General features: G+C 46.2%; 2 protein-coding genes across 5 annotated transcripts in view; both read left to right on the forward strand.

The window, feature by feature from the left end:
• The window catches only part of SMARCAL1 (SWI/SNF related, matrix associated, actin dependent regulator of chromatin, subfamily a like 1), a 55,127-nt gene extending 45,934 nt beyond the window's left edge, over positions 1–9,193 (forward strand). For all 3 annotated transcript variants that reach the window (XM_067570122.1, XM_067570124.1, XM_067570123.1), the window contains 3 exons: positions 808–908; positions 5,883–5,979; positions 8,892–9,193. In XM_067570122.1, the coding sequence (XP_067426223.1) occupies positions 808–908; positions 5,883–5,979; positions 8,892–9,089 (396 nt within the window). In that variant the 3' untranslated portion in view covers positions 9,090–9,193. The remainder of the gene's footprint in view (positions 1–807; positions 909–5,882; positions 5,980–8,891) is intronic.
• A 6,419-nt stretch (positions 9,194–15,612) lies between these two features.
• Positions 15,613–20,263, forward strand: RPL37A (ribosomal protein L37a). 2 transcript variants are annotated; one of them, XM_067570059.1, is made up of 4 exons: positions 15,613–15,727; positions 16,793–16,921; positions 18,519–18,601; positions 20,103–20,263. In XM_067570059.1, the coding sequence occupies exons 1-4, from the start codon at positions 15,725–15,727 to the stop codon at positions 20,164–20,166; spliced, it is 279 nt and encodes a 92-aa protein (XP_067426160.1). In that variant the 5' UTR covers positions 15,613–15,724; the 3' UTR covers positions 20,167–20,263. The 2 variants fall into 2 exon arrangements, with proteins under 2 accessions (XP_067426160.1, XP_067426159.1); XM_067570058.1 differs by lacking the exon at positions 15,613–15,727 and adding an exon at positions 16,449–16,499.

Here is a 20,263-nt window from a genome sequence, read left to right on the forward strand (position 1 = left end):
ATCCCAGTCAGGGCTCTATCCACTGGGCCACATTGCCTCTCATTCTGCTTCACTTCCTGCTTTAAACTGCAGAGTAGAATAGCCATGCTCCATAAAACAACCGATGCATTCCTCCCCTTAAACAGCTGCATTTCAGTAAATAATCTCTATATATGCAAATTGTAGAGCAGTTTGAGGTCCCTCTGAATGTAATGTGTCATTTGAATGAGCGGTTATACTCAGGACTGGAATTCCAACAGTCCCCACATACCTCAGAAAAATTGTAGGAGTATTTTCATGGTGCTAATTTTAATTTTCCCCGTCTCCCCTCCCCCCACACTTCTGGTGATGCAGAAAACAATTTTTTTAGCAGAGAAGCTTTCTCTAGAAAATTCCTTTAGCAGCAGGTTGTTTAGCGGACATCCAAAGAAAATGTCTGAGAGGAAGGTAGGTCTTGTGGTTCAGGTGCTGGCCTAGGACTGGGATTTGAATTCAGATCCCTGCTCTGCCACAGATTTCCTGGGTGATCTTGGTCAAATTGATTCAACTCTCTCTGCCTCGGTTCCTCATATGTAAAAGGGGGATGGTAACTCTTCCATCCTTCTGGCCATTGGGCAGCTTGTCTGTTTAGGTTATAAATTCTTTGGGGACAGGAATGGCTCTCTGCTGGGCCCTGATCTCTGGTAGGGACTCTTGGTGCTGGTAGGGTATGAATAGGAGTAGGTAAGCATAAGGAAAGACAGGCCCCAATTTCCTGGGTCCAGTTTTGTAAATTCTGGTGTGTTACACTGTTTGTTATATTTGTTTGCTTTGTTTCTTTAAATACAGGTGTTGATCCAAGCAGAAGATCGGGCACATCGAATTGGACAAACCAGTTCTGTTAACATTCACTACCTGGTGGCTAAAGGCACAGCGGATGATTTCTTATGGTAGGGAGTGGAAGAGGCTCCGTCCAGCTCTCTGTCTAGCTCCTGGGGACTTGCGTAACGTGGGATAAGTTATTTAACCTCTCTGTGCCTGTCTCCTTCTCTGTACAATGGGGTGACAGTAGCGTGTTCTTGGGGTGCTGTGAGGAGTGACATTTGTGAAGGGCTTTGGTTTTGGGGTGAGGCTTTCTAGAAGGGCAAAGTCTTGTAAACAGTCTGCCTTGTAACTGAGGGCGACAAGCCGGAAAAATAGACCTATTTATCAGGCAAAGAGCGGTGGTTGAGATGTTAGAGCAGGATTAATGTATCTCAACATTCACAGGCTGGGAATAGGGAGAGGAAGTCTGGCTGCTTCTTGGTTGCAACACAGAGTGTTATGGGGTCTGAGTGCTTCCTGAGAGGTGAAATCAGCGGGGACTGAGGGTGTTCCGCGCAGATCAGGCCCCTACAACTGTCTGGGTCCCGATTTCTTGAGCATGCAGAGGAAGCCTGCTCTGCTGCTTCTCATGTCGCTCTTCAACAAAACCCTATGATCAGCTCACGAAGGGATATTGACATGCCCCAATGAGAACTCAATCCATCCCTCTTTAACTTGCAGGAAGGTTGGTGGGATGCGCAGGGCTTATTTGGGCCAATGGAGTATGATGTGATGGGGAGGGAATCTAGGAAATCCTCTGTGCTGTGAGAGAAGGGACCTGCAATAGATGAAGGAAAATGATCCACCAGATGGTCCTTTGAATGTCCGGAATTATGTATTTCCATTACCTCATCTGAAAGAGCAAATGAGCTGAAGTGAACTTATACAGTTCCCAGAATATCATGATTGCACATAATTACGGCCCTGCATCACGAGGACCTGGAAACTGACACGTCGCCCACGTTTCAAGAAAAGCGAATGACAGTAATTTTGCTTTTTATTTGTAAAGTGCCGTCCATGCAATCACTAGTGCTTGACTGGAAGGAAATGTGCTTTACACAAAAGGACATACTTATCCTTTCATCCTCCTTCCTCCCCCACTCCCACCCCCATGCCAATTCCAGGAGAGATGAGGGCATTTTATTAATGAAGGGTCATTAATTGTGCTCCGGTGATGTTCACGTCCTAGTTTCTTGTCATGTGCTGCAAATCCTAGGAATTGGAGATGGGAATGAAACCTGTTCAGTCAACAGCTCCCTCTGCTGGCTGGTGCAAGACTGTTCCCTACACTATTCTAAGGTGTGCCCTGGAAATGCCTAAAGTAGGATGAGTTGGTGCTCCCACCGCTTCCATCAGGAGACGATTGCTCAGACTAACAGATCTCTCTGTTGTGAATTTTTCCTGCTATTCTGCCTAAATTTTCCCTTTTAATTTGGATCCTATTGCTCCCCGTACCGCCCTCTGGAAGCACTTTCCACATTGAGCTTCCCACCTTCCAACCTTATTTGTAGACTGCAGTCACACGTTCTTATTTGTCAGTTAATTAAACTGCACGCAATTAGCTCTCAGTCCAGTTAGCCCCACTAATCCTTGCTCCTGCTTTATTCTCTTAATATCTCTGGTCCTGTGGTGCCCAAAGTTTAACACAGCCTTCTAGGGGTGTGCATGCAAGCAGACGGCAGCACAGGGAAATTGACTTTGCTTGGCTCTACTAGCATGGGGTCTACCCTAAGATGAAAGGGCTGGTGCATTTCAATATTCCGAAGACAATGGCTTTTCATCTGCTCATGGTAAACGACACCACAAAACCAATGATATACTGAGATCATCAATGATATTTTCATCCTCTGGACAGATGACCCAACCTCCCTCAGAGATTTCCACCACTACTTCGCCCACCACCACCTGTCCATCTGCTCTCTCTGGAACACTCCCATACCAGCATCAACTTCCTGGACACTACGATCAGCCTCAGCAATGGAACCCTACCGACAGCTCTCCACAAGAAACCCACAGAACCAGTAACTACCCCAGACACATCAAGAAATCTGTTCTCTACGGCCAGGGACTCAGATACCACAGACATATGATCCAAGGAGAAAGTCCCAGATGCACACCTTTACACACGTAAAACTGCCTTCACCAAGCAAGGACACTCCACCAGAGAAGTAGGTCGCATTGTGGAACTGGCCTCCCAAATACCCTGAGGAAAACCTTCTTCAGTACAGCGGGGAAAAAAGCCCTCCAACCGCACACCCCAAGCTGTCACCTGCCAACCCCCACTGGAACCCATATGGGGTATCATTAAACAATTACAGCCCATTCTCAATGGTGACCCCATCCTGAAAGAAATCTTTCCCAAACTCCCTCTGCTGGCCTTCAGCCCATCCCCCAACCTCACCATCAGAAGCAAGCTCCCTACAGACCAGGATCCACCACCTCATAGTGGCAACAGCACCAGTTATAACACCAGATGTAAAATCTGCAGACATATCTCCACTGCTACGATGATCAATATCCACCACCACACACTTCTCAAGCTCTCTGGGTCCTACACATGCCTATCACAACATGTTGTGTATCTCATCCAATGCACTAAATGCCCCAATAACAACTATGTGGGTGACCAGACAATCACTCTATGCTGAAATGAATTTGCACAGAAAAATGATAAAAGGCAAAAATGCCATATCACCCATGAGCAAACGCTTTTCTTCACAAAACAATCACTCCGTGTCCGATATCTCAGTCCCCATCCTCAAAGGAAACCTGCACACTTTCAAAAGACGAGCCTCGGAACTTAACTTGATAACTCTGCTAGATAGCAAAAACCGTGCACTTCATAAATCCCGTGTCTTTATGGCTCATGACGACAATCTGTAACCTAAGGGCAAGTCTTCGCTACAAACGTAGGCTGATTTACGGCCAGTGCAGTAATTACTGTGGTGGCTCATGTCCACACTACCCTCCTTCTGTCAGGGGTGAACGTCCTCACCAGGAGCGCTTGCACTGACTTAAGAGGGTCAATGTGGGGGGCTGAGAGCCCAGGTTCTCAGCTCCGCACACAGCTCCCCCTGGCTTCCTGCTGGCTGCCTTCTTCAGCTCCCCACCAGAAGCCTGGCTCTCCCCGCTCCACCCCGGCTCTCAGCTATCTGCAGGGAGCACAGCTCTCCCTCCTCCACCCTGGCACTCAGCTCCCCACCCGAAGCACAGGTGCTGCCCGGTCTCCCCACCACCTCCACTGTCATTCTTGTCAATTTCACAACTGGGTGCTGAAGCTGTGAAATTCACAGGAAAGTGGGAGCGCATGCGGGGCTCCAGCTAGAGCCCAGCTGTCCCCCCACTGGAAGCCCGGCAGTCTGGAGGCTCCTTCTCACTGGGAGTGTAGACCAAGCCTTACTCTCCTTTGGCCTGGTCTATACTTACTGGCAAATTCGGTGGCAGTCAGCGGGAGTTACGCAAACTACGTAGAGTAGTTTGCGTAATCTCTGTCAACCTCCTAAAGTCTGCTCTGCACGCTGTCACCACTACATTGTGCTGACGGGAGATGCGTACCTGTCGACGCAGCATTACTCTTTTTTTCGGAGGTGATTTTATTGAATCGACTTCCAGATTAATTGAGCGGGTCTTCACGTCCGCTCCACCGATCCGGATAAATCGATCTGGCTGTCAGTGAAGACATACCCTCTGTCCTATGATCGTAGAGGTGTTAACTGCTCAATTCTCCTTGAATGGTCTCTTGCAACATGTGTTCATGTCTTGTCAGTTCTACCCTTACGCTATGTCTACACTAGAAAGTTTTGTGGACACAAGTTCTGCCAGCGTACACCGCTGTAATTAAACCACTGTCGCATGTCTTCCCTGTCCCCTTGTGGCAGTGGAGTGCTTTCACACTACCATCTCGTGCGTGGACACAGGCAGCAGTGCACTGTGGGTAGCTGTCCCACTGTGCATCTGCACGCAGGGTGCTTTGGGAAGGGTTTGCAGTGCCCCATGGTGGGGCAGGCACAGCATCACATGATGAAGGTTCCTCAGTCCCACCATTCCATGGGCATCCTACTAGATTGAAGCTGCCTTTCAGCTGCCCTGTCAGCCCAGTGACGTTGCTGAACACAAACACAAGAAGCTCACAGAAGTGTGTGTGTGTGTGGGGGGGAAGAAGGATGGAGAAAGAGAGTGTGGGGGGGGCGGGGAGGAAAGGTTGTGTGTGTGTGTGTGTGTGTGTGTGTTGGGGGACAGTGAATGTGTCCACACAATGTCTCTAAATTCAGACAGCAGCAGCTGGAAGCAACCAATCCGGAGACAGAAGCTGCTGCACAGACAGCTGGTGTCCTCCATCTCACCCCAGCTCAGCTGAGACCGATACACCCGGGGGGAAGGGGACACAGCCCCCGCCTCCCTCCCTAGCTCTGCACAGCACACCAGGAGTTACACCCCTCCCCTGTAGTTTAGGGCAGGACTGTGTTTGCTGCCGCTGTGGAGTGAGTTCTCCACGGTGAGTTATTTGAAAACTTGCTGGGGTTTTGAAAGGGGAGGGGCGGGTGGCTGCAGGGCAGCTGAGTTCAAACTGCTGACCAGAGCGGTGATAATGGGCATTGTGGGATACGTCTGGAGGCCATTTACAGCCATATAACCGTGGGCAGTGCTGCCTACACTGACGCATTGTCGCTTAAAATTTGCCGAAAAAAGCTCTACGCCTCTCGTCGAGGTGATTTTATTTTGTCGAAAAAGCAGGACGGTTTTGTCGGCAGGGGGTTGATTGCAGTGTGTACACCAGCGCTGTTTTGCTGAAAAAAGCCAACTTTGGTCGACAAAACTCTCTAGCATAGACCAGCCCATAGCTGTGATGCTCTGAATACCTTTCTCGGAGCTGAAGAAGGGCTCTGCATAAGCTTGAAAGCTTGTCTCTTTCACCAGTAAAGTTGGTCCAATAAAATGTCCTATCCACCTTGCCTCTCCTGGTAAATGATGTGTTCCTCCACCTAGAAAGGAGCCTGTGACATTTTAAAGGTTACCACTTTTCTTTCTGGTAATGTTTGGTACTTGTTATCTACCCACAGGCCTATGATTCAAGAGAAGATAAAAGTGCTGGGCGAAGCAGGTCTTTCTCAAGCCAGTTTCTCTGAAACAGCTGAAGCCACGGATTACTGCTACAAGGTGAGTGAACATGAGACATTAGCCCAAGCATTCCTGGGAGGAGTTAAACTGACTTGGGCTATCTGTGTCATAGAATCATAAAGGATTAGGGTTAGTGGGGAACTCAGTAGGTATCTAGTCCAACCCTCTGCCCAAAGCAAGACCAACCCCAACTAAATCATCCCAGCCAGGGCTTTGTCAAGTCAGGCCTTAAAAACATCTAAGGATGGCGATTCCACCACCTCCCTAGGTAACCCATTCCAGTGCTTCACCACCCTCCTAGTGAAATAATTATTCCTAATATCCAACCTACACCTCCCCCGCTGCAACTTGAGACCATTGCTCCTTGTTCTGTCATCTGCCACCACTGAGAACAGCTTAGCTCCATCCTCCCTGGAATCCCCCTTCAGGTAGTTAAAGGCTGCTATCAAATCCCCCCTCATTCTTCTCTTCTGCAGACTAAACAAGGCTCATTCCCTCAGCCTCTCCTCATAAGTCTTGTGCTCCAGCCCTCTAATCGTTTTTGTTGCCCTCTGCTGGACTCTCTCCAACTTCTCCACATCCTTTTTGTAGTCGGGGGCCCAAAACTGGACACAATGCTCAAATGAGGCCTCACCAGGGCTGAATAAAGGGGAATAATCACTTCCCTTGATCTGCTGGCAATGCTCCTACTAATGCAGCCCAATATGCTATTAGCCTTCTTGGCAACCAGGGCACACTGCTGACTCATCCAGCTTCTTGTCCACTGTAACCCCCAGGTCCTTTTCTGCAGAACTGCTGCCTAGCCCGTCTGTCCCCAGTCTGTATCCATGCATGAGATTCTTCCGTCCTAAGTGCAGGACTCTGCACTTGTCCTTGTTGAACCTCATCAGATTTATTTTGGCCCAATCCTCCAATGTGTCCAGGTCACTCTGTATCTTATCCCTACCTTCCAGGGTATCTACCACTCCCCCTAGCTTAGTGTCATCTGCAAACTTGCTGAGGGTGCAATCTACCCCATCCTTCAGATCATTAATGAAAATGTTGAACAAAACTGGCCCCAGCACCGACCCCTGGGGTACTCTGCTTGTTACCGGCTGCCAGCTAGACATCAAGCTGTTGATCACTATCTATTGAGCCTGATGATCTAGCCAATTTTCTATCCACCTTATAGTCCATTCATCCAACCCATACTTCTTTAACTTGTTGATAAGAATCCTGTGGGAGACCGTATCAAAAACTTTGCTAAAGTCAAGGCATATCACATCCACTGCTTCTCCCACATCCACAGAGCCAGTCACCTCTTCACAGAAAGCAATCAGGTTGGTCAGACATGACTTTCCCTTGGTGAATCCATGCTGACTGTTCCTGATCATCTTCCTTTCTTCCAAATACCTCAAAATGGATTCCTTGAGGACCTGCTCCATGATTTTCCCAGGGACTGAAATGAAGCTGACCAGTCTGTAGTTCCCTGGATCCTCCTTCCCTTTTTTGAAGATGAGCACTATATTTGCCTTTTTCCGATCCTTTGGAACCTTGCCCAATCACCACAAATTTTCAAAGATAATAGCCAGTGGCTCTGCAATCACAATAGCCAACTTCCTCAGCACCCTCGGGTGCACTGCATCTGGCCCTGCCGACTTGTGCATGTCCAGCATTTCTAAATGGTCCTGAACCTGTTCTTTCACCACTGAAAGCTGCTCACCTCCTTCCCATTCTGTGCTGCCCAGTGCAGTAGTCTGGGAGCTGACCTTGTTTGTGAGGACTGGGGCAAAACAAACATTGAGTACTTCAGCTTCTTCCACATTATGTCACTAGGTTGCCTCCCCCATTCTGTAAGGGGCCCACACTTTCCCTGACCACCTTCTTGTTGCTAACATCTGTAGAAACCCTTCTCGTTCCCCTTCACGTTCCTTGCTAGCTGCAACTCCAACTGTGCTTTGGCCTTCCTGATGTCGCTCCTGCATGCTCGAGCAGTGTTTTTATACTCCTCCCTCCTCATCTTTCCTAGATTGCACTTCTTGTAAGCTTCCTTTTTGTGTTTAAGCACCCGGAAGAGTTCTCTGTTCAGCTGAGCTGGTCGTCTGCCATATTTGCTATTCTTTCTATCGGGTGTCCTGTAAAGAGAAGAGGAGAGCTGAGATGGCGCCAGTTCTTCCTGAAATGCAGCAGGCTGTGTCCTCCACCTTCCTTCCTGATCCATACAGGAGTAGACCTTTCACGCAGTGATCCCAGTCTTGTGTGGAAGGAGACTCCAGTGCCTCTGCAGCTCCATTTCCTCACCCCCCTTTAGGCCCTGTGTAGGTTTCTCCATGTGGTAGGGAACCATGTGACAAGGAGGACTGAGTCAGCGCAGACTGTGAGCAAGCCACGCTGTCCCCCAACTCTTGCTCTACGAGCCTTGTGCTGGTAATGTAAATACAGCCCCAGGCTCTATTACCTTTTGTGCTGAGACCCCCTCCCCTGGGCAGCCATGGCCAGTGAGCTGCCAGGGACCAAAACCGGCGTGGAGCACAGGACTCCATGTGTGTATTTCACTGACCTCTTGCAGCTCCCCCTGTATCATAGGGATCCTGGAGGGCAGCCCCTAGCCTTCATTGTGAGGGGATCTCCATGAGGGAATCCTTATAGAAGTTTCCATGGGAAAAGCTCCCTCTAGTAGCTTTTCCTTGCTCTGAAAGGGGCCACAACATTTTGTGTATCAACCCCTTCCTTTCTCTCCACCACTGAGAAAACAGTGGTGTGCAGCTTCCTGGAAGAGGGCATGGCAGAGCTGCATTCAAGCTAAGTCCCTGCTGTTCTCTCATGGGTACATCTCGCGCTGGAATTCCATTCTCCTTTCGTCAGAGGAGCCGTGGGGCAAACGGGAGCTGTGAACTAATTACAGTTGCCAGCTGTTTGGCTTGTTCGTTACCCTCCTGTGTGTGCAGAACCTCTCTGCTCTAATTCCACAGCAAGACCCGAAGCAGCAGACCATTTACAACCTTTTCCAGAGGAACTTCTCTGAGCAGGGAGATGACTTTGACGAAGCTTTGCTCGTGGAGGCGGCTGACGCTTGCCAGGAGTCTGACCCCGGCAGTGCTGCTCAGGACACCTGCTCAGCGAGTCCATGTAAGAAACGGTGTATTGAAGATTTTTTTACCAGACAGTAATGAGAAAGGAAGAGACATTTAAGAGATTTTTATTTTAAAAAAAAAGAAACACAGAATCATTGTATTGTTTGAGTTTCCAAAAATAAAACACATTAATGGGTTTTTTAGAAGATTTGCTGTCTTTATTTCTATGGTGTGTTTCGCCTCAAAGGATGGGAGGAGAAGGCAGCATGCTCATCTGGGCGAACCAAGGGAGGGCTGGGAATCAGCAGGTCCTGAGTTCTAATCCTGCCTTTGCCAATGACTCTCAGTGGCCTTGGCAAGGCACGTCACTTCTGGGCCTCAGTTTCCACATCTGTTTTATTTTTAAATAATCCTGTAGTTCCCCGGATCCTCTTTCCTTTTGAAGATGGGCACTATATTCCAGTCCTCAGACCTCCCCTGTTGCCACGAGCTTTCAAAGCGCCTGCTTACCTCACAGGGGTGTCATGAGGATGAACTAGTGAATGGCTGTAGACTGCTTTGAATATGCAGAGCACCATATAAATGCAAAATATTATCACCCAACGAACTTTACACACTGTATACGCATATACAGAAGCCAATTCACCACTGACATGCAGCCACTGCTGAGATGTTAGAATGGCAGCTTAGCAGCAGTCTGGGGCACATCACAGCAGAGGTGAGAGGAGGGATGCTGGGGCTGATCTCTAGATCTGCAGAAAGTGCACCAGCTCTTACTCATCTGTGCAGAGCAGTCAGGACCTTGAACCCAGATTTTCAGAATTGTCTGTGCTAACACACATGACCAGATGGACATCTATCCAGCTTTATGCAATTATTGCAGGCCACCATTATTAAATCACATCTGGAAGATCCACATACAGTGAATTGCTTGGAACTTGCTACGTCTGCCTTGAGAAAGGGAAGGGCTGAGTTGATCCTGCCCAAGATTCGAACCCAAGACTACCATGAGTCTAATATTTAAGACCCGCGAGTTAGGCCGTTTTGCCACAGCCTTGTTAATCTTTTTTTCCCCATTCTCTCTCTCCACTGCACCTGGTTTTGAGTGATCTCCCCAATTTAAACTTAATCTCTGCCATCCATGCCAGTGCGCGTGTGTGTGTGTGTGCGCGCGCGTGCATATTCTCATTTACAGCAGAAACCACAAATCAGGAAACTGAGGCTTCAGATTAAGCCACTTGTGCAAATTCCACAGTGCTCTAAGTGTCCCATGCGCCTGCTTTTTCTTCGATTTGGAGTCTTGTCTCATGGTTGGGCCTTGAGACCTTAAGAAATCTACAAGCCAGTGGAAACATTAGCATTTATTTAAATTATTTACAGTCCTGGCCACACAAATCTTTTTGGTGATTTTTCTCATTCACCTTTAAGTACGTTAGCTCTGATAAGGGACTCTTGTTTATAGGCCATGTACAAACCACTCCTCTAATGAACATTTTCTGTCCCTCTAAGGATGCTATTATAGTGGCACCTTTAGGACCTCTAATTCATCACCAGTGCAACTCCGCTGTAGCAGTGGTGGAGGTTTTAGTACAGAGCGGCCTCTCGGGCGTCTTTACCAGTGTCATCCAGCTCTGCTTTGACTAGAGTTACAAGGCACGGTGGTAAAACAGTTCTGCTCCACTCTGCTACACCCTCCCCTGTTGCTACCATGCTGCACTGGCAGTGAATTTCAGATCCTGAAAAGGGCCAGTGTAGACGCAGCCTGCCAGGGTGCAGCACTGTTCTTTCACACCTTTCTGGCGGTGGTTGTGAAATGGACCCCTGACGACAGACTGGAACTGGCTCGTTTCACAAAAGGCACTGAACGGCCAACAGCTGGTTAGAACTAGAGGTCGTTACTGACCTGGGTGAAACTTGAACATGCAGCCTAGTGGTGATGGGCTCTTTATCTCATTACTAGCTTGTTCCTTTCTTCTCAGCCTCTTTTTTTAGAGCTAGAAGATGCCCAGGAATCAGCTGTGCATGTGTAATTGACCGTGCCCTGCGCTTTGTAAGACTGAATAAGGGTCAACTTTATCAATTTGCCACAGTGCCAGTTAGGTACATCTCACAGTTACCTTATGTGGAGAAGGTGGAGGGGAACACACACTCAGTTCTTAACCCTTGGGAGCAAGAGGCAAAGTGTAACACTGCTGTTTAGACAGGGTGCTTAGCTGCAGCTGGTGACCAGACAATGGTAAAAGCAAGAGACTTCTGCCAAGTGAACAAATTGACAAGGCCAGTGCTTTCCTTGATTAAGGCTTTATTGTATCCTCGAATACACATGCCATCACGTAAGCAGGGAAATGTTCTACAAGATTTATATACAACTGATACAAAGTCTTAGCGATTTATTTCGGCCTGTACCAAAGGAGTTTTCAGGTGGTAGGAAGTAGATTTAAAGGTACGCAGGTGGCAAGCAAGAGCGGAGAAGAGTCCAACTTGTGGAAGTCGGATCCATAGTGCCAAATGTCATCCCTGTTGTAGGAGACTCTGCCTACTGCCCAGCCATCTGGTGGTGTCTAGCCACTCTCGCCACTATATGGCATTGTTGGATAGCTCTCCCTAATTGCTCTCACCATCTTGCATCTAACCCTTTTCATGAGGCACTTGACCTTGTCCGTAGGCCCCCATTGGAAAGAGGTTTGTTTTCAGTAGGTTGTGAGAAGGATGGGGAGGTTCTTCATGCACAAATCTTGTCTTCTCAGAAGACCAATTCTCTTCCCCTCGTACGCGAGAAGAGCAGCAAATGGCATTTTTCTGAAATCTGCTGAACGAGTCTTTGGAGAATTCTGCCTCCCATAAAATCTCCATTTATTTTTATCTATGCCCTGATAAATCTCCAATCCCATTAAAGGACATCAGGTATGCTCTCTCCGTAATGGGGCTCATAAAATCTCAGCTTCATCGCTGCAGGGTTGCTGAGACTCTTTAAGAACACTTGAAATTCACTTTACCCTTTCTATATTGAAAAGAAAAGAAAGTCTACGGCTGGAGAAAAGTGCTTTTAGCCATTAAGTCAAGGGAGTTCAATGCTGGTACAAAGCCTGTTCTACTCTCCAGGTTACCATAAAAGGCATGTCTACACGGGGAACTGGGGCTGTGATTCCCAGCTCAAGAAGACATACTTGCGCAAGCTGTCTTCGAACTAGTCTGCTACAGCTAGAGTGTAGCACGGGCTAGCTGGCCAAGGATGTGCCTAAGATCTTGAATGGGTTCGTACTCAGGCAGTTAGCCCCTCCCGCTGCTCATGTTGCCATGGCTACATTCTATTTTTAGCACTCCAACTTGATGAGAGCTAGTGTGTGTACATCTCCTCAAGCCAGGAACCGCACCCCCAGCTCCCAGTATAGACCTATCCAAAGCCTGTAGGACTGGTTGGAGACAGGCAGCAGGGCATTCCGGAAAGGCCAAGGCCTCAGTTCTTGACTGTGCCCACTTGCTTCCGTGTTATTTTAAGAGGAGTCATTTCCTGAACCACAACGTATCGAACGGGAGAAAAAAAGGCAAAAAGCTGGAAAATGCACAATGTGGAGAAGAGAGACTTTGGAAGTAGGGGAGGAGGATGGTGGGGTGGTGACTGTACTATCTTAGGTCACGGGGAGCTAAGACCATGAGCACAAGCCACTTACGGTCTAGTCCAAAATCCCCTGAGGTCGATGGAAAGCCACTGACTTAACAAGACCCTTAATTTCTCTGGTCCTCAATTCTTCAGCTGTAAAATAGGGACAATATTGGATCATTTTCTTTTTCCTAGCCTTAGTTTGTCTTTTTTTTCTAAGTTAGACTCTATGCTTTTCAAGGTAGATGCTGTCTCTTGCCATGTGCCTGTACTGTCCCTGCCACAACAGGGCCCTGATCCTGGTTGGGACATTCAGGTGCAATTGTGATATAAATAATAATCAAGTGTAAGCAATACCCCAGAATAGCTCACTATATAAGGAAAAGTATTTGAACAACACAAAATCTTCCTAATGAGTTTAAATTCAGAGAATCTTGAAATTACTAAACCTGAAATAGGGATTGCACCCAGGAACAGTGCATTTTACTTTCTAAGTTGAACTTTACCACAACCTTAGAGCGTCTCATTATCACCCATTGCCTGCTTCTACATGTCTGCATCCCCTCCTGGCTCAGAAGAAGAAATGCCATTTCAAGATCCCACCTCTGGTCCTCTTCCTACATCTCTTTTTTGTTCTGCTGCAGTCTCCTGTTGAATTCTTGTGGGGTGTTAAATACGTGTTAGTGTCACTGCATGGTCCAGGTCTTAGGACAAAATTAATGTCAAATTGCACAAGGTTCTTATGAAAGGAGAAACAATAAACCTTCATTCCTATGAAAATGTCGCTGGAGGGTTTGGGGAGATGTCCCAAGCTTCAGCCCTCGTGTGTCCTGGGAGGCTAATGCTATTACTACATAGCATGATTCATGGCAAATAGTTTGCCATGTATTATCCATTTGGGAGCTAATAAGACACTTTTACATAATGAAATTATGGTTTCTATTAAGGTTAAATATGATTTGTCTAATTTTACTGTACCTTTACAAAATGTATGTTTTAACCACCCTAATTCTATAGTTAATAATTAATAATTATAATTAATTAAATAGTTTGCCATGTTTATTAATAAAGAAGTGGAACTTATGGAAGTTTGGCTAGACTTTTTTTCCTCTAAGTACTTTCAGAAATTGAGTAGTTGATGGTTTTGAATATAAAAGCTTTTAAGAACTTGTATTGCATGTTGTCATCAAACTAATCAGATTATAGATCATAGATTATGAAGCCAAATCACGTAAATCATAGGTTTATAAAGAGACTGGGGTGGTCATCTAGTCCAGCGGTTCTCAGATGGAGCCCCCCGTGGACTTTTGTGTAACAATTGTGCCCCTTTTCCCCTGAACACCCCCCCCCCAATTTCAGAAAAAAACAGGGCCTAGATATAGGTGGAATTTGACTGCTTAATTTGGGGGGGGCCAGGGGTAGCAGCAGCTCCCCTGCAGCTCTGAAGCCCGATGTGACCCCCCAGAGAAAATGATGGCGATGGTGGGGAATCGCACCTTGTCGGCCGGATTATCCTCAGGCAGCAATTATTTGTGGGATGCTTTCTGAAACCCTGGGACACTTTTTGATTAGAGGGACATTGAGGTCTTATGCCTGTTTGCCTTTATACAGATTCTGATTACCACAGGGTGCAAAGAATGTTTTTTTGTTTTTTTTTTAAATCTGGTTTTGGGGAAGAAGGAGGGGTAACATAAGAATTGTTGTAAATTATCATTGATTTTTTTTTTTTGTCTCTTAAAACTCCAGCTTTGCTGTTCCCTTTTTATTGTTCTAGTATCTACTGTGTTCTTTGATTTTCTTAAAAATAAAACCAGCTAACCACTCTATCCATTTTCTTTTTATGAGCTCTTTGGATAGGAAGTCAGAAATCTGCATTCTGTGGCTAAATCTCCAATCCAATAAAATCCATGGTGATATAGATCAATTTTACTGTCTGGATTTTTGCTGTATCCCAGCATCAACACATTTCTACAATATTTTCCAAATGATGGATCGTTCCAACTCAAACTGCAAATAAATTCCATGTTGTGAGTTTGAAGGCTTTAGATAACCCTATTATCATGGGACAGATTTACAGAATTAAGCTGCATAAGGCTAAAAAGAATGACTGAATGCTTTGTGTGGGACTCAAACTCTGGGAGGGAAAGTAATTCTGAAAGAATGTCATAGGTAGCTTTTGCAGCAATTGAATCCTATGATCGTGGACAGGGGAGCATGGAAGCAGAACTTCACTTTTGTGATTCTGGTTCTATATCCTGATTAGGTGGAAAGTGGCATGATCTACTATTGTAATTCCCCTGTTCCCGGAATTAAGGGCACATTTATACCTGGGATCTTGTTTCACATTATTATCCTATTACTATAATCTAACTCTTTTGAGTTTTCCTTCTACTTGTCTTTGCCTTTAATTTCTCAAAATGCCCCGCTTCCTCACTACTGATATGGCTAGAGTTTGGGAGGGGAGCAGAGAAGCTGGCTCGATGAGTGTGCCTAAATGCATCAGCTCCCATTGCGTACACCACTGTTCATGTATCCTTCCCCCCTGGCCCTGTGGGCTATCATCAGCCATCATGGCTGAGCCTTCCCTTCCATGGAAGCAGAATATTCAGCGCCAGGACGTCCTGCTGTAGAAACGAGTGGATCCTCCACAGGGCCTTTCTTTGCAGATGAAGACAGGGCGGGCGATCCCACCCAACATTGTGTGTTTGTCGCTGGTGTGTGGTGCGTAGGGGGAGTCAGTGTGAGTCTGGCCCATGGGCCAGATCTCCACGTTGTGGTACTGTGATGAGCAAAAACATTGTAGACGCCCCCAGTGTGGGCTCCTGGCTTTTGGAGCAGGGTTGACCCCCAAGAAACCTGCAGTCTCAAAAACCTGGGGCTGCCCCCTTTCAGAGCAGGCCTGGCTTGGGCTGACTCTCCCAGGACTGTGGGGTAAACCCTCCACACACAACAGCTCCAGCTGCAGTAACTCTGCTGCTGGGGCCAGCACAGGCGACCATAGAGTCCTAGACCCGCCTAGGTATAGACCGTCCCACTCCGGGTTTGATTGAGCCTCTCCTTCCGGTGGGAGCCATGCTATCGCGCATGCGCAGGAAGTGCCTCCTTCTTTGTGTCCGGGCCCGGCAGGAAAATGGTGAGCGTTGCTGAGTCCCCCTCCCCGCCCGGTTTAATCCGCCGCCATCCGCCCCGCCGCCCGCCTCAGCCGCGGAGACGGGGGCCGGAGCTGGTGCTTCGAGCCCTGCGCTCCGCGGGGGGCCGGGTATGGGGCGGGCACCTGGAGCCTGAGTACGCTCGGTGGGGCGGGCCCCGGGCAGAGCCGGGGGTGCTGGGCCGGGCGGGGGCAGGGGGTGCGAGACACGGGTCTCAAGGCCCTTCCCTGCCTGAGTGGCGTAGGCTCTGGGAGCGGGACATGAGCAGGTAGCCCCGGGCAGAGAGAACAGCGGAGCGGCCTCCTCTCTGCGAGCGCTGGTTTCCTCGCAGAGGGGGGGGAGCGAGAGAGCACGGGCCCTGCTTTGCTCTGGGGGATCATGCTGAGCCCAGGGCCGGCAAGAGGGTTGGGGAGAGCGGGGATCACTGACAGCGTGCGGGGATTGCTGAGGACCCGGTGCGGAAAAGAGACCTGCAGCCAGAAGTGGAGTTGCTGCTGCCAGGGTTTGAAATTTACACTTGCCAGGTGGTAGCAAGGCAGATCACACTTGCTGTGTGAATTGGAGCAGGAGGCTTCATCTCTGTCTGGTTCCTCGCTCCCCGCCCACCAATTTCTGACTTGGGGATAAAAATACTTAGCCTTGTAAGACTGAATTTGCTTGTCAGTTTGGTCCTGAGAACATCTGCTGAAAGGCTCTGTAGATGTGGCCCTGGTCCTGTAGATGACCGCATTCAAGTACACTGATGTGCCATTGCAGGTTTGTGACCCTTAACCCCACATACCAAAGCAATACTCATGGAGCGGTGGAATAATTTATATAGGCTTGGATTTTCAAAGTGCTGGACAAATTTGGATTAGCTGTGGTGCAGAAGAACCTTATTTGATTCAGCATTTTTGTAGATACTGTACAGTAAAAAAAACCGCTGTTACATAATTAATGATTCAAGCTGTGTGCAGATAACTTTGCTTTAATTCTTCGGCTGCTGTAAGTTGTTGCTAAATCTCTGGTTTTAATCAAGCTAATGTGTGTGTTGGTTTATATCCTAACAGGCTAAGCGCACCAAGAAAGTTGGGATTGTGGGTAAATATGGTACCCGTTATGGTGCTTCCCTCAGGAAAATGGTGAAGAAGATTGAAATTAGCCAGCATGCCAAGTATACCTGCTCCTTCTGCGGCAAGGTAAGAGCCCTCTGAGTCACCCTAGCAATTTCTCAAAGTCTTACAGTGATTGAAACTTTGAAATGGAACTGCTATTTCAGATTTCTTTACTTCTTTAACATGTGACAGGTTAATTACTGCCTGGCTAAGCATTGCTTGAATTGCCCACAGCTTTCAGATGGATTTTGCAAGGAGGTGTAAGGTCACAACTTGCAAAATCCCTGTCTCCTACCTTTTCATATTATCTCAAAATAAAAGATTTACCCCATTTCAAGATGCATATTTTGGTGGTAATTCAGTTAGCATGGTCTCAGGTTATTTTTCACTACATTAAATGCTGATGGGCAGAAAATGTTAGACATCCAGTAAAAGGACATAAGGTAAAGTTATATACTTTTTCATGTATTACTGGTTATTAAAACATCATATTAATTTGTTTTGCCCAATAGTCCTCAAGTTTTTCCTGGAAACAACATTTTATGTTCCAATCTGGATCTTGAGTGAGACTGCTAGTTGTGTGTATTGTTTATTTTGGGGAGGAGGGGGTGACTGGCATGAAACCATCTAATTGGTCTTGTATGTGACCAAAAAATTAAGTTTTTAGTTCAGGTCTCAGAAATTTGAAAATCCACTCACTCTTTGCCCTAATTTAGCCAAAACTTACAGATTCAGATGCCTACAGCTAAAGTGGCTTGTACAGATGTGCTGAGTACCCATACTTACTAGTGATTTCTATCTTTGATGCATGACTATGGATTTAGGTACTCAGCTATAGGCACCCAGGCTTAAGTGTTGGTGTTAGTAATTTACAAAAGTTAGACTTTAAAAGCTAGTAAAAAGCTGAGGTAATTCTTTGCATGAACTTAGTGCTTCTGAAATGTGCCTGTTTGATAGTTTTGAAGGTATTGAGTAGATACAGCATGAGCTGCAGTTATACAAGTTGTCCTGCCAATGCATTTCAGCCTTCACCTGGAAGGAGCACTTCTAAGAGCGAGAGTAGTTCAGTATCCCTGACCTATTCAATTTTGGTTTTTCTGTTGAGACTCTGATAAGGGTTCTAGTTATGGTAGTGGCTTTTTATGATGTGGGTATCTATCCATGCAGAGTTGGATTGATACTGCAGCACCTTTTCTTTTGGTGAATCAGTTTAAGCTAAAATGGTTTTACAGCCATATGAGCAGAACATAACATTAAAATGGCTTTCATAAAATATAAGCTAAAACAACTTGTAGAATAAATGACCAGCTGTAGAGAGGAACTAAGTCCAATTCAGCTTCTCTGCTTTATTCTTCTGTTTGGGGGGAAAAAACAGCTGTAGGTTGTTTTTTTTTTTCCATACAGAGACAGTTATTGTTGTGAATACTATCTGCCTGAGTAAATGCCGTTACTGAAATTCTTTAGCCTCTGTCAAGAGACCTGTGGAAGGTCTGCTTTCTTCAGATTCCTTCTGGCCTTGGTTGCAAATGTTGCTGTTGTGAAACCTTGACATTTAAATCCTATTTTCATTGTGTTCTGCTGTTTTTGAAGTAGTGCTGAAAGGTGGTGTTTTTGCTGAGCAAAGACGTCTAGATTTCTTGGGTTTCTTTAGCTGAAAGCATATAAATATTTTGTGTTACAGACCAAAATGAAGAGGAGAGCTGTGGGTATCTGGCATTGTGGATCCTGTATGAAGACAGTAGCTGGTGGTGCCTGGACCTACAAGTAAGGAAACATACAATAGCTGGCTCTGTTGCCTGGTAGTTGAAGCAAAGTGCAAGATTTGTGTTGCTTTTCTGACTGCTGCTTATTTAAGCAAATCTCTTCCTTCAGTTAGCCTACCCCACATGGTTACAATTCATTCAGAATAGAAGTAGTTCATATTATTCTGTTCAACGTGTAATTAGCTTGCTTTTGTGACTATCGGATCTTGTTGTCATGCTGCCCCTTTCCCACTTTTGTTAAGTCACTCTGGAGTTCCTCACAGTCTTCTTTGGTCTTAATAAAACAGTTATTTTAGTCATAGTTATTTAAGAAATGTTGGAAGCCCTGAAATTTCAATTAAGTTTAAACTTAAAAGAAATCCTAACATCTGAAAGTATGGAAATACATATTTTAGGTTCCCCTTACACTCTTAACTCTGCCCCAGTCTTCACACCGGCTTTGAACCTTTTCCCTTTCATATGGAGGTCCTGAATTAGAAAGCCCTCATTCACAATTGATTCACAAGCTGATTACAAGATCAGCTGCTGATCACTGGTTTTAAGAAATTCAGACTGGCATAGTGATCATACCACTACCATCCTTCCTTCCCTTCATTATCTGCAGCCATGGAAGCAAAAGATTTTTAAATATTGAGAATGGGGTGGGTGTGTGTGTGTGTGTGTGTTACAGGTTTGTATGTCTAGATACATTCACTCTATTTGCTGATCCTTGTATAAATGGTGGCAAACAGACTCTAAAGAATGAAGCATGATGGCCTTCCTTATGGTATTTGTTCAGTCAGGATTTGTAAATTAGGACCTTTCCAAGGGCTGTGCATACCTCCTGAGCCTTGAGTTCCCCAATCCACTGTATGATCAAGGCTTTGTCTTCATACAAGTTTGTACCAGTGTTAACTATTTTGGTAGAAAAATCACACCATTCACCAAAATAGTTAATTGTCACAACCCCTACAATGGAGGTGCCTTATCCATGTCTTATACTCCTTCCCTACAAAGATAGCTGTACAGGTATAAAGCACCTTTGTACTGTTACAACTGCATCCACACTAGTGATATTGTACTGCTTTAACTATACTGATATATACAATTTTTGTATAGACAAGGCTTTAGAATAAAATACAGGTTTCTTATTTTTTTCCCTTTTTGGCATTACTGCAGGGCAGAGTTAAGATTATTTGAGTGTTTTAACTGTACACTTCCATACCTTTCATGTTTGGATTTTTTAAGTTTAACCTCAAACTCATCAAATTCGGAATTATTAGTGCTTTGGGGAGCTAGGATGTTAAAATGCCATAATCCTCTACTTATTGTATGATGTCATACAGCTGCCTGTGTCTACTCAGACTCAGATCTGTGTTTCAAGGGTCATGAGATATTAAAGTGGAATTGGACTAAGTTATAACTGCTTCTCTTCAGCTGATAAACTCAGTGCACAGGGAGAGCAATGGATGAGGATTGCTGTTTGCTTCAGTGTAGGAGTGACAATATGGCTTTTCTTCCAGTACCACCTCTGCAGTTACAGTCAAATCTGCCATCAGAAGACTGAAGGAATTGAAAGACCAGTAGACGCTTCTGCCTGTTACCATGATTCATACCATCCTCCTCGAGTGTTTGGAAACCTCTACTATCCTTTTGTCAATAAAAAGAGTATAGTGGAATGGAA

This window comes from Emydura macquarii, unplaced genomic scaffold (assembly GCF_026122565.2).
Source record: "Emydura macquarii macquarii isolate MOO-44397 ecotype Brisbane River unplaced genomic scaffold, CSIRO-AGI_Emac_v2 contig_2988, whole genome shotgun sequence".
Classification (NCBI taxonomy): domain Eukaryota; kingdom Metazoa; phylum Chordata; order Testudines; family Chelidae; genus Emydura; species Emydura macquarii.

What these genes read in the sequence shown, in the direction of transcription:
- RPL37A (XM_067570058.1), top strand. Translation starts at nt 16,464, where the DNA reads ATGACCGCATTCAAGTACACTGATGTGCCATTGCAG. An exon ending in ACACTGATGTGCCATTGCAG is followed by an intron (nt 16,500 to 16,792) that starts GTTTGTGACCCT and finishes ATATCCTAACAG; the next exon opens with GCTAAGCGCACCAAGAAAGT. An exon ending in CCTGCTCCTTCTGCGGCAAG is followed by an intron (nt 16,922 to 18,518) that starts GTAAGAGCCCTC and finishes TTTGTGTTACAG; the next exon opens with ACCAAAATGAAGAGGAGAGC.